General features: G+C 47.4%; 1 protein-coding gene across 1 annotated transcript; it reads right to left on the bottom strand.

Moving 5' to 3' along the window:
• Positions 1–465: 465 nt before the first annotated feature.
• Positions 466–12118, bottom strand: dgat1a (diacylglycerol O-acyltransferase 1a). Its single transcript, XM_062486534.1, has 17 exons — positions 11690–12118; positions 10179–10266; positions 8867–8907; positions 8467–8552; positions 8260–8312; positions 7337–7442; positions 6492–6620; positions 4715–4789; positions 4098–4201; positions 3737–3775; positions 3292–3333; positions 3112–3156; positions 2645–2757; positions 2304–2369; positions 1719–1806; positions 1563–1625; positions 466–858 (listed from the first exon to the last, which is right to left on the bottom strand). The coding sequence occupies exons 1-17, from the start codon at positions 11935–11937 to the stop codon at positions 712–714; spliced, it is 1533 nt and encodes a 510-aa protein (XP_062342518.1). The 5' UTR covers positions 11938–12118; the 3' UTR covers positions 466–711.
• Between the last annotated feature and the right edge of the window lie 31 nt (positions 12119–12149).

Below are 12149 nucleotides of genomic sequence, written 5' to 3'. Positions count from 1 at the left end.
AAATTAACTATGTTTACACAAGATTTGGTCAAACAAAATATGAAAAACATGGAGTGTTGTAAATGTGTGACCTCAGCTACAACTCATTATCCAATCATCGGTGAGAATGGGAATTCTAAAATTCAGATGACCAATCATCGGTCGGATTGCAACTTCTAGAACTCAGGCAACCAATCATTGGTCAGATTGAGACTTGCAACTATTAGACACCTGTACAGGCTGAGTCTAGTTAACATAGACAGAACAGGGCCTTGCATTGATCTTTACAGGGAGATAGGGAAGGGGGAGGGAGAGAACAGACAGTTCTCTATGAGGGTGTGAGAGAGAGAGAGAGAGAGAGAGAGAGAGAGAGAGAGAGAGAACAGACAGTTCTCTATGAGGGTGTGAGAGAGAGAGAGAGAGAGTGTGAGAGAGAGAGAGTGTGAGAGAGAGAGAGGGTGTGTGAGAGAGAGAGAGAGAGAGAGGGTGTGAGAGAGAGAGAGAGAGAGAGAGAGAGAGAGAGAGAGAGAGAGAGACCCTGTCCTGTAGCTTTGGCAGTGACAGACAGCAGATTGGAGACAGCTGCTCTCTACAGTGTTCAGGTGCATCAACAAATACAAGCAGAATTATCACAGATATCACCTGTAACCATCACGACATATCACACAGTATCGTGTCCCACTCTCACACACACACACACACTCCCTTCCTCTGTTGTTGGAGGGTTTGTCTTCATGTGGACGGCACGTAATGAAGGACATAGTAGTCATGGAAATACATCAGCACGGCAACTGGCTGGCCAATAATCAGAGATATCCACACCGCCGCATTGCCGTAGTTACCACGCAGGAATTTGCCCACGAACACGGCCAGAGGGATCTGAACCAAGAAGAAGAGGAGGTTAGTTAGATATAATGTCTATATAAATATTTACTGAATACAGCTCAGCTGGGATTATCTTCAGCTTGACCTTGGGTGTAATTTTGCTTTTATACAACAGTTCTACACCCACCATTTTAGTTAACAGTAATAAATGACAACAGATTAGGATTTGTTTAATTCATCATTTATGTGGCTCTGCCCACACAAATAGCTCTCCAACTGGACTGAGACTGAACTGTTGCCAAGTGATACAAACACTTTCCTGCACACGAGCCTGCAACTTTACCACAGGTCAGCTACTTTGTATCACCCATGTTTATCTGTACTTTTCCAATTTATTGTGTAGCCAGATAAAAAACGGGACAGTTGACAGTTGCTTTGGTGGTGGATAATGATGGTTAGTGTAATTAGCGGTTATTAGTACACCTGTAAAGCGGAGTGATACATGTACAGTTAAAAGTTACACCCTACATAAGCACTTGTCCAATTAAATTACTTGGTTGGAACTAACAGTTGTGACAATATAGTATACATACTAATATTTATGTAATGTGGAGAGAGTGTGTGTGAAGTCTGGACAGTGTGCGTGGAGTGAACAGTGTGTGTGTGAGGTGTGTATGTTTATGTGTGTGGTATGGAGAGAGTGTGTGCGTATGTTCCTCTTTGTAGGTGTGTGTGTGTGTGTGTGTGGGAGATCTCACCTGAGCCATCATGCCCATAAAGGCCCACAACCTGAACATCTTCAGGGGAACGCTCACCAGATACTGAAATAAACACACACACACACTATCAGAGACAGGAGAGAAAGCATGTGTGGTAAAGAGTGTGTGTATGTGCATACGTGTGTGTGTGTGTACCTCGTGAAAGAAGGCAGAGAGCAGGAACACAGCGGTCTGAGCCAACAGCTTGTTGGCCCCCCTCTTCATCATGGGCTTGTAGAAATGACTACAGACACAGAACACACACATCTTCATCACAAGCACCAAGCTAGGTTCAGTTTCTCATGCGAGCGAGCGTAAAAACAAGTTATTGTAAAATATGTTATCAAAATATCTTGAATCTAATGAAATTATATATGATGATAACCAACTACTGTTTGTATACGTAAATCAACTTAAAGGTAGACTACAATAAAGAACAAAAATACAAATGTCATCCCATATAAACATGTTTTTGTGTGTAAGCTAATGAGGCCCTCAGAGTTGTTTAGTAACACAGACAGCTCAGTGCCAGTGGAATGTCAATCTCTAGTGCAGATTTAAGAGGCCAATTTAAGATATTCTTGCATCCATAGTAATAAATTTAGTATTTGGGCCAGGTCAATGTCCATGACCAATTTCCTTCCACAAAATATGCAATGTGTATTGATAGGCTCTCCACAGGAAGAGCTAGGCAGGCGGAGAGCCTGCTGGAAAATGTCGTTTTTCAGAGTTGGTTCTCACCGTAGACACCACTTGTGGACCGGAATGTTCCAGTTAGCCCAGAAGTAAGTGACCGTCTCAGAGTTCCTATAGCAGAGGAGAGAGACTGAACTGGTCAGCCTGTCTACTGGTCAACCTATTTATACTGGTCAGCCTGTATAATGGTCAGCCTGATACTGGTCAGCCTGTTTATACTGGTCAGCCTATCTATACTGGTCAACCAGTTTATACTGGTCAGCCTGGTACTGGTCAATATTCAGACTTTCCAGAACTTTTTGGTTCCAATGGGACACATTCAGTTTAATTATGCCCTGTAACAGCAGAGCAACCCCCTACATGTGGGCTGTGATTGGTCTACTCACCACCAGTCCCTGTAGAACTCCCGGTCTCCAAACTGCATGAGCTCAGCTACGAAGTTCAGAGAGGAGTGGAAGAACCAATAGAAAAACAGGAGCCATATTAGATGGTTAGGAACCTGCAGTAGAGGTGAGGAGGGGGAAAGGAGGAGAGGAAGAGCCAGGGGGCAGGGAGGTGAGGAGGGGAGGAGATGGAGGGTGGAGGAGGAAGGAAAGGGGGGGAGGGGAGGGGAGGGAGAGAATGGAGGAAGGGTAAGAAGAGGAAGGAGGAAAGGAGGGAGGAGAGGGAGGGGGAAGGATGGAGGGAGGGGAAGGAGAGGAAAAAAGGAAGACTTGGGCTATTAGTCAATAAGGGTTAAGCTAGTAGAACACAAGGACAGAGGGGGGAGGGGGGCTGTGGCAGTGACCCATCATCAGGTTGCTATGGAGACGGGCCTGGGGTATTATGGTCTGTCTGATGTCTGAGAACTTACAGCCAGCTTCAGCAGGCGCTCCATCATTCTGGAGAAGTCCATCTCCTGTCATGGGGGGGAGAGACAAGGACACATGGTCACCTTCCACCAGCAGAGAGAAGTGGAAATTCCAGCAGAACACACAGGCTCTAGAACCTTCCCAGAGTATTAATGATTTGAATGTTCTAGAAGGATACTGACCCGGAAGGGCTTCATGGAGTTCTGTATGGTGGGAACCATCCACTGCAAACAACATACACACACACACACAGATTTAAGGAAGTTCTTTCTATGGAGCCTGGTTGGTGGTTGGGTCTACAGTATAATAAAGATTAGTAATGGATGCAGTGTTTGGGTGTTTAATAATGGATGCAGTGTTTGGGTGTTTAATAAAGGTTAGTAGGGCATGTTCTTGGTATACAACTTAGAATTCAGTATTTGGTCGTTAATAAGAGTTATTGTGGTGTTTTAGTCACGTTGTAGTTGTTATTAGGTATAGTAGTCAGGTAGCAGGTAGTTATTGGGTGTTATTAAATGTATAGATAGTAGGTCATGAATCTGTGTTTTAGGAGTAACAATGAGGTAGTATTAACAGGTGTTGGATTAGGTGTCATTAGTTGGATCAGCTCGGTAGGTAATAACTCACCTGCTGTATCAACCCCACCAGTAACTGAATAAGAAACAACTGGAAGAGGAATACAAAGGGTTAAGCAATGTCTCTGTGTGTGAGTGTGAGTGTGTGTGTGTGTGTGTGGATTAGGGATGCAAGTGTAACAACATATTTTGGTCTCCCGGCATCTGTGTGTGTGTGTGTGTGTAGATAAAGGAAGACAAATGTTACAACATACTGTATTTTGGTCTCCCGGTGTGTGTGTGTGTGTGGGTGTACTGTGTAGATAAGGGAATGTAAATGTAACAACATATTTTAGTCTCCTGGCATCTGTGTGTGTGTGTTTGTAGATTAGGGAATACAAGTGTAACTGTGTGTGGTAGCAATAAAGACTCACCATCTCAAACAACCTTCTCAGCAGGAAGCTCTTGCGTATCCGTGGCGACCGGGGGAAGTTCAGTTCATAGCAGAGAGTTGGAGCGAACACAAAGTAGTACATGTCTGGAAAAAAACAACACAGTACACATCTGTAGGGCCCACAGAGTCCACCAGTGAAGATAAATCTATTCTGCCTTCGTTTGGAATGTAATACAATGGTTTTTCATTACAAATGTTGATATCAGCTTAACAATTTGAGTGGAAATTAAAATCCATGAAAAAGTTACAGTAATTTCTGAATATCTTAGTATTTGGTATGTCCTCCATTTCTGCTTTGATGACAGCATGCATGGACTGCAAAAACAGATGACCCATGTCACCCCATGTTATGTCAGAATGCTTTGGGTTTCTCAATCTTCAATTTGCCCATTAAATGTTCAATCTGGTGTCAGATATTTGGACCCAACAGTATACATACAGTACATACATACACAGATCCATTGTTGCATTTTGTAAGGAACGATCTGTTAAATGTCCATATCTCAAACGTTACCCATCTGTGTGGATCGTGACTGTGGCTACGTGTTGTGTAGTGAAGCTTGGGCGGGGAGTATTATGGTCTGTCGTCATGCATACCTCTGTGCCGCAGGTTGCCGGGGTAGGTCACGTGAGCATGCACGGCAGAACCGTTTAACTGAGCCACCGAGGGGCCTGTGGGAAAGAAGCAGGGTAGGGTGTAGGGAGGAGGGTAGGGTGTAGGGAGGAGGGTAGGGTGTAGGGAAGAGGGTAGGGTGTAGGGAGGAGGGTAGGGTGTAGGGAGTGGGGTAGGGTGTAGGGAGGAGGGTAGGGTGTAGGGAGGAGGGTAGGGTGTAGGGAGGAGGGTAGGGTGTAGGGTAGGGTAGGGAGGAGGGTAGGGTGTAGGGAGGAGGGTAGGGTGTAGGGAGGAGGGTAGGGTGTAGGGAGTGGGGTAGGGTTAGGGAGGAGGGTAGGGAGGAGGGTAGGGTGTAGGGAGCAGAGTTGGGTGTAGGGAGGAGGGTAGGGTGTAGGGAGCAGGGTAGGGTGTAGGGAGGAGGGTAGGGTGTAGGGAGGAGGGTAGGGTGTAGGGAGGAGGGTAGGGTGTAGGGAGGAGTGTAGGGTGTAGGGTAGGGTAGGGAGGAGGGTAGGGTGTAGGGAGGAGGGTAGGGTGTAGGGAGTGGGGTAGGGTTAGGGAGGAGGGTAGGGTGTAGGGAGGAGGGTAGGGTGTAGGGAGCAGGGTAGGGTGTAGGGAGGAGGGTAGGGTGTAGGGAGCAGGGTAGGGTGTAGGGAGGAGGGTAGGGTGTAGGGAGGAGTGTAGGGTGTAGGGTAGGGTAGGGAGGAGGGTAGGGTGTAGGGAGGAGGGTAGGGTGTAGGGAGGAGGGTAGGGTGTAGGGAGGAGGGTAGGGTGTAGGGAGCAGGGTAGGACATAGGGAGCAGGGTAGGGTGTAGGGAAGAAGGCAGGGTGTAGGGAGCAGGGTAGGGCATAGGGAGCAGGGTAGGGTGTAGGGAGCAGGGTAGGGTGCAGGTTAGTACTTATGGTGTAGGTTGGAGTAGGCAGTGTGTAGCGTGTAGAGTGTAGGGCTTACAGTGCGTTCACACTGCAGCGGAGCGGGCGGCGCGTGGCGTCGGCTTCCAATTCATTTTCAATGAAACCAGGCGTTGACGCTCGCGTAGGGCATTGTGGGAAGGCGAGCGGAGCGGAGCGGAGCGTTGCAAGTTGGATTTTCTCAACTTTATGTAAATGAGGAGCGTGAAAACGCTAGCGTTGGCCAATCGGATTGTTTTCTTGTTTCTTGTAACGTAGCAACCTTTGGTCATGATAAACATTTCTAGGTTTCACAATTTCAAGATGGAGGAGAAACTTTTCGTATGTGTCTGCACACCCAGTTCTGTTCAGAACAAAGTTACTAATGTGACGAGCCTGAATTTAAAGATTACATTAAACTAATAATGCATGGTGCATGGTTGCCGATGTCGTCATTGTTCCTAGTGTGTTTTTATAGCCTACTTTTAAATTCAGTCTCGTCACATTACGTGACTGTTCTGTGCCACTGCTAGCCCAGCCTACAAACGACTGGTTGAGTGACCGGTGGCGTAACATGTATTCTACTGTAATCTTGCACTAGTAAAATCTTGCACTTACATAAATGTTGTGTAAAAGTGGTATTTTGATCGATATTGTGAGTACATGAACCCAAATCTGCACGCTTGGCCATGACTACAACAGTGACCTTAGAGAACTACAACTCTGTATTAACTTGTCTAACACGCCCCCGAGCGTGGTGTACTGTGGGAAGGCAAGCGATGCAGAGCGTTAAAAAACGCTGCAGTGTGAACGCACTGTTAGTGTGTAGTGTGTAGTATGCTGTGTGTAGTATGCTGTGTGTAGTGCACTTACAGGAGTGTGAGCGGGACAGGGTGCGGGCCTTGGCCTGTCTTATCTCTCTGCACCACCGGTTCACATCCTTGTAGGAGAAGAGCTTCAAGAAGAGCACAGAGTACACACCCAGAGCAAACACACCTCCAACTGACACACACACACACACACACATATATATATATAAACATAGGTTGTCCAGGCAACACAGAAACCAGCAGAAATCCATAGTTTTGGGGTAAGTGTGGATGTGTATATGTAATTGTGTGAGTGTGTGTGTGTGTGTGTGTGTGTATCGAAATCGATTTGTGAGTGTGTGTGTATCGAAATCGATTTGTGAGTGTGTATGACACAAACTTGAAAAAAATCAATAAAAGAAAATGTCACAAACATGTAGGTGTATGTATGTGTGTGTATTTATACTTACACTATATTGCCAAAAGTATTCACTCAGCTATCCAAATCATTGAATTCAGGTGCACAAAGCATGGGCCATAAAGACATGGATGAGCGAGTTTGGTGTGGAAGAACTTGACTGGCCTGCACAGATCCTGACCTCAACCCAATAGAACACCTTTGGGATGAATTAGAGCGGAGACTGCCAGCCAGGCCTTCTCGTCCAACATCTGTCTGACCTCACAAATGCACTTCTGGAAGAAGTGTCAGAAATTCCCATAAACACCCTCCTAAACCTTGTGGAAAGCCTTCCTAGACGAGTTGAAGCTGTTATAGCTGCAAAGCGTGGGCCGACATCATATGAACTCCTATGGTTTAAGAATGGGATGTCACTCACGTTCATATGCGTGTGAAGGCAGACGAGCGAATACTTTTGGCAACATAGTGTATCTGGTGTGTGTTGTCCTCACCGGGGGTTATGGAGGAGATGGAGAGCACAGTAGCAGAGGGAAAGAACAGCATGGTTGCCAGGTTGGTGTAGTGTATGAATCTCCCCGTTCTCTCTGAGATAGTGCCCTGAGGTCCACAACAACATTGCACCTTTAATGCACCTGTTATAACAGCTCCAAAAACACATCATAATACCTTTGATACACCTGTCATAGCCCTAGGGATGCACCGAATCCAGGATTCGGTTTCGGACGAATATTGGGCTTTTTGACGGGCATCGGTTTCGCCCGAACCTTAGAATTTTTTTCCACCGAACCGAACCCTACGCTTGCACTACGCTGGTCGACATAATGAAGCCACCGATGATTACGGGAAGGTGTTTACGTAGGTGGACCGTTCAATGCAGTAGGCTGAGAGAAAGTGAAAATGGAAATCGTGAGAAGAAAAAGTGTTGTTTGGCAGTACTTTCAGTCAAAAGAAGGCGATTCAAGTCGAGCTACATGTTCAATTTGCAATGCCCATTTGTCTAGTGGTGGCAAGGACCCTAAACAATACACAACATCTCTGCTGTTAAAACATTTGCGTATGAAACATCCAAAACAAATTCAAGAAATCTAAAAGGCTAATATTTTGGATATGAATTGGATCTTGAGATTCCCACTTGTCTTCCAGGCATAATGTTGCCTATTCTATTTTTTTTATTCTTTTTTTTTTTACAGTTAACATAAAAAAATACAAATACACTGCTGATGACGTTGTTTACTTCATTAATGTGTTTACTGTGTTAATGGACTGAGGATGGGAGTAGAATTCGGTATTCGGCCGAACCCCAAAAATCTGGATTCGGTGCATCCCTACATAGCCCCTCAATAAAATCTGTTATAACACCTTTACAACACCTGTTATAACACCTTTACAACACCTGTTATAGCATGTGACTCACCACTGCCAGCTTGCGCTCTGTGTGCAGGGCCGTCAGGATGAACACATTGGAGGCTGGAACAGAGTACAACACCATGATCCATAGAGTTGCGAGGGTGTGTGAGTGTGTGTGCTTGTAGGTGTGTGTGTGTGTGTGTATGTGTGTGTGTGTGTGTGGGTGTGTGTATGTGTGTGTATGTATGTATGCATGTGTCTGTCTAATCCGTACCAATGATCAGGCAGGATGCTGGCCACCTGTAGGGGTCCTTGAGGAACAGAGAGACGACCTGGATAGGATCCACCAGTATACCATACCTGGGAGGAGGAGGAGGGGAGGAGAGGGTAGGAGAGGTTGGAGGGGAGGGGAGGAGGAGTAGAGGTGCAGGAAGAGACGGAGAGAATGGGAGAGGTGAGGAGGAGGAGAGGTGAGGAGGGATGGAGGGGGAGCCAGAGGACAGGAGGAGGAGTGGAGAGGGTTCTGTGTCACAGAGGAGCACGAGCAGGTTCTTCAAGTCAGTGCAGTGTGGTACAGCATATCCGTTTGGATGAGAGCCCACTGAATCAAAGGTGAATGCACCTCAGGGGTACCAGAGTTGGCAGCAGTGTTGAGGAGGAGAGAGGACACTTACTTGATCAAGTTCTCCAGGAAGAGCCGTGCGTTGCTCAACACCTGCAGCAGAGAGGGAGGCTGAGTGTGGTGCAATAATATGGTTTACTTCTCCCTCTATAAATACCTCTCTATCTGTCATTCTCTCTCTCTATCTCTTACCCCCCCCCCCCCCCCACAGGTTGAAGGTGGAAGTTTGTAAATTAATCTCCAAGTGATCCAGGCAGGTTTATGATCTCAGAGTAAAAAAATCACCATCTACTCTCTGATAACCAGATAGACAGAAGCCCAGCCTAGCCCATCGCTAGTCCAGCCATAGCCTAGCCTAGCCCCAAGTCAGCTCTACTATAGCTTAGCCCAGTTCTTCCCAGGCCAGCCCTTCTAGCCTAGCCTAGCTCAGCTCATCCCTACCTAAGCACCAGGTCAGCCCAGCCTAGATCTGCCCTAGCCTAGCCCCAGATTAGCCGTAGCCTAGCCTCCTCTGCCTCCTCTCCTCTTCAATACTATGCTTCCTTCTTTTATTTCTACTACCCTTCCATCCCTTCTTCCTTCCCTACCTACCTTCTGTCCCTCCTTCTTTCCTTCCTTATCTCCCTCCCATCTGTCTGTCCACTGAGCAGTCACTAATCTGATGAGAGACTGTGATTGACAGCTGAATGTGTAGAGGACCACTGGCTTCCAGCCATCAATCCAGACCAGCGATGAGTGTGTTGTTACAGATCTGTCAGTCTGTATGCCTGTCTGCTAAAGAACTTTGCTCTATTAACACCAACTACCTTTGGTCCTGACATCCACAATATCAATGGTGTGTGTGTGATTGTGTGTGTGTGAGAGAGAGAGACTGCCTAGACGCCTGTGTTTCCTGGTCCAGAGTCCTCTGATCCTGTTTGATAATGAGGGACAACAACTCCAACCCCCTCCACACACAGGCTGGGACTGTGGCTAGCAGACTGGTGACTGTGGCTAGCAGACTGAGACTGTGGCTAGCAGGCTGGTGACAGTCGCAGTCTGTGGCTAGCAGACTGGGACTGTGGCTAGCAGGCTGGTGACTGTGGCTAGCAGGCTGGTGACTGTGGCTAGCAGGCTGGTGACTGTGGCTAGCAGACTGGGACTGTAGCTAGCAGGCTGGTGACTGTGGCTAGCAGACTGGTGATTATGGCTAGCAGGTTCTCTGACTCTAATAACAGGTCTGCACTACACCAGTCTATCTAATAGGAGCAGTATGTGGCAGGTCTATACAGTCATACAATAGAAGCAGAATATGGCAGATGTGCATAGTCTACTCAGCACCAGTGTATGCAGTAAGAGCAGTATGTGGCCGGTGTGTAACTCACCAGCATGACCACACACCAGTTGAGGACGCCTCTGTAGTTGCTGTAGCCACTGGCAGAGCTCAGGAGAGACTCCTGGGTGACATGGCAACTGGGGGAGAGAGGAGGGATGAGAGGAAGAAGAGGGGGAAATATATTATGTCAGTAGGTATCACTTGTCAACTTTTCTAGAAGTGGAGTCTGACAGTCTGTCTGTCTGTCTGTCTGTCTGTCGGTTTGTTTGCAAATATGTTGGTTTGCCTGCCTGCCTGCCTCCCTGTCCGTCTCTGACAGTCCTTCTACTAGTTTTTCCATCTGCCTGTCTATCCACCAGTTTGTCTATCCACCAGTTTGTCTGTCTGCCAGTCAGTGTGTCTGTCTACTCCTCTGTGCGTGGTCCCTCCCTCCTCCTTCCTGTTCCATTTGTCCTCTCCTCTCTATCTGAGTGTGTGTACAGGGTGCAACATAAACATGTGTATATGGCGTGGAGTGTGTGTTGTGTAGAGATTGTGTATGTACAGGGGTACAGTGCACATGTGTGTCGAAATTGTGTTTCTGTAAAGGGGTACAGGGTGTGTGTGTGTGTGGAGTGTGTCTTGTATAGAGGGTGTGTGTGTGTGTGTTCAGAAGGGTGCAGGGTGTGGATGTGTGTGTGTATGTGTAAGTGGGCTCGGTTGTAGAGCAAGGAGCCAGTGGAGAAATAGTGAAGAAAATTCAAGACCAAGGTCACTGTTGAGAAAGCCAGAGGAGGGGCTGGGCTTTCCCAACTATCTGACACAATAACTCTAAGAACTAAAGAGACAGTATCACACCAACACACACACTGGCTGGCTCCTCTCCTCCAACCATTCACCTCTAGATGCATTGTAGAACTCAACAGAACCAATACCCCCAGCCCAGGGTTCTAGATCTGTATTAGAACACCATACCATGCATTCTAGCACTCCAACCGAACAGGAAGAATAGTGACCCGAGAACCCTAGAGAGTTCTAGAACTCCAGAGGAACCAGAAGGAACCAGAAGCTGCACCTCTGTGACTCGCGGCTCCCTTTGGCATGGAACCCAGGACAGAGTCACATGGTTTCACCATCCTGTGTCGCAATGTGGGACAGACAGGACACAGAGGACACACAGGGGAGGAGACAGCTAACACAGGGATGTGGGTGTGTGTGAATCAAACACGCTCCATGGTGAACTCTAGAAGGGCACTGGGTCAGACCCTGAGCTGACCACATGTTCAAGTCAGTTTATCCTCCGGCACATTCTTAATTCTAGGCTATACTTAACACTAACTTTTTTTTAAACGAGCTAACAAAAAAAACTTCTGAACGCCCATTAACCTATCTAATATCCTATACAAGTATTCATTGCCCTTTAATATACATAGAAATATAGACACATGCAGTAGGCTTTATGTCTAGTAAAGGGTGTGTTTCAGTAAAGGGTGCCCACATTTAAACTTGAGGGCACGCGAGCGTTTTTGACCACCGGTTTACCCCCGCTGTAGTGCGGTGATGCCAACGCGCTAACCGTACCTGAGTCTGTCATCCACCGCCGTTTCGTGTTTGCTGCTCTCCTTCCGCGGCGAGACAGATGTCTCATCCGCCTTTTTATCCTTCACCTTCACGTTTCTGTGTCCGACGGGTACCGGAGAAGGTTTGGCTCCCGGGCTCGAGTGCTTCTTGCTCCCGTTGGCGTAAGTCGCCCCCGCGGCCGCAGCACAGGATATAGTTGTTCGCCTGTGACGAGTTACCGGGCCCCGACTCGTGCTTTTGTCGCCCATCGCGTTTGCGTTGGACACAGATTTTTACCTGGTTGACATTGCGCGGGACGTTTGTCAGTCTCAGGTGTTGGTGAATGTCGTTCTGCCGGAGCAGCTATACGGGGTCGATCTGATGTGGCCACAGTCCTTTTTGACGGGACGTCAACATCGGTGTGTGGGAGGTGCTAGCGGGGATCTGCTCGTCTAGAAATTGAATTCATAGAACGTGCACG

Source organism: Osmerus eperlanus, chromosome 20 (genome assembly GCF_963692335.1).
Source record: "Osmerus eperlanus chromosome 20, fOsmEpe2.1, whole genome shotgun sequence".
Classification (NCBI taxonomy): Eukaryota; Metazoa; Chordata; class Actinopteri; order Osmeriformes; family Osmeridae; genus Osmerus; species Osmerus eperlanus.
This window is presented reverse-complemented; position numbering and strand designations above follow the sequence as displayed.

Coding starts and splice junctions, on each gene's coding strand:
- dgat1a (XM_062486534.1), bottom strand. CDS start 11,937: ATGGGCGACAAAAGCACGAGTCGGGGCCCGGTAACTCGTCACAGGCGA. Junction 4,202..4,714: donor CGGCAACCTGCGGCACAGAG/GTATGCATGACG, acceptor GTTTTTTTCCAG/ACATGTACTACTTTGTGTTC. Junction 3,157..3,291: donor ACTCCATGAAGCCCTTCCGG/GTCAGTATCCTT, acceptor CCCCCATGACAG/GAGATGGACTTCTCCAGAAT.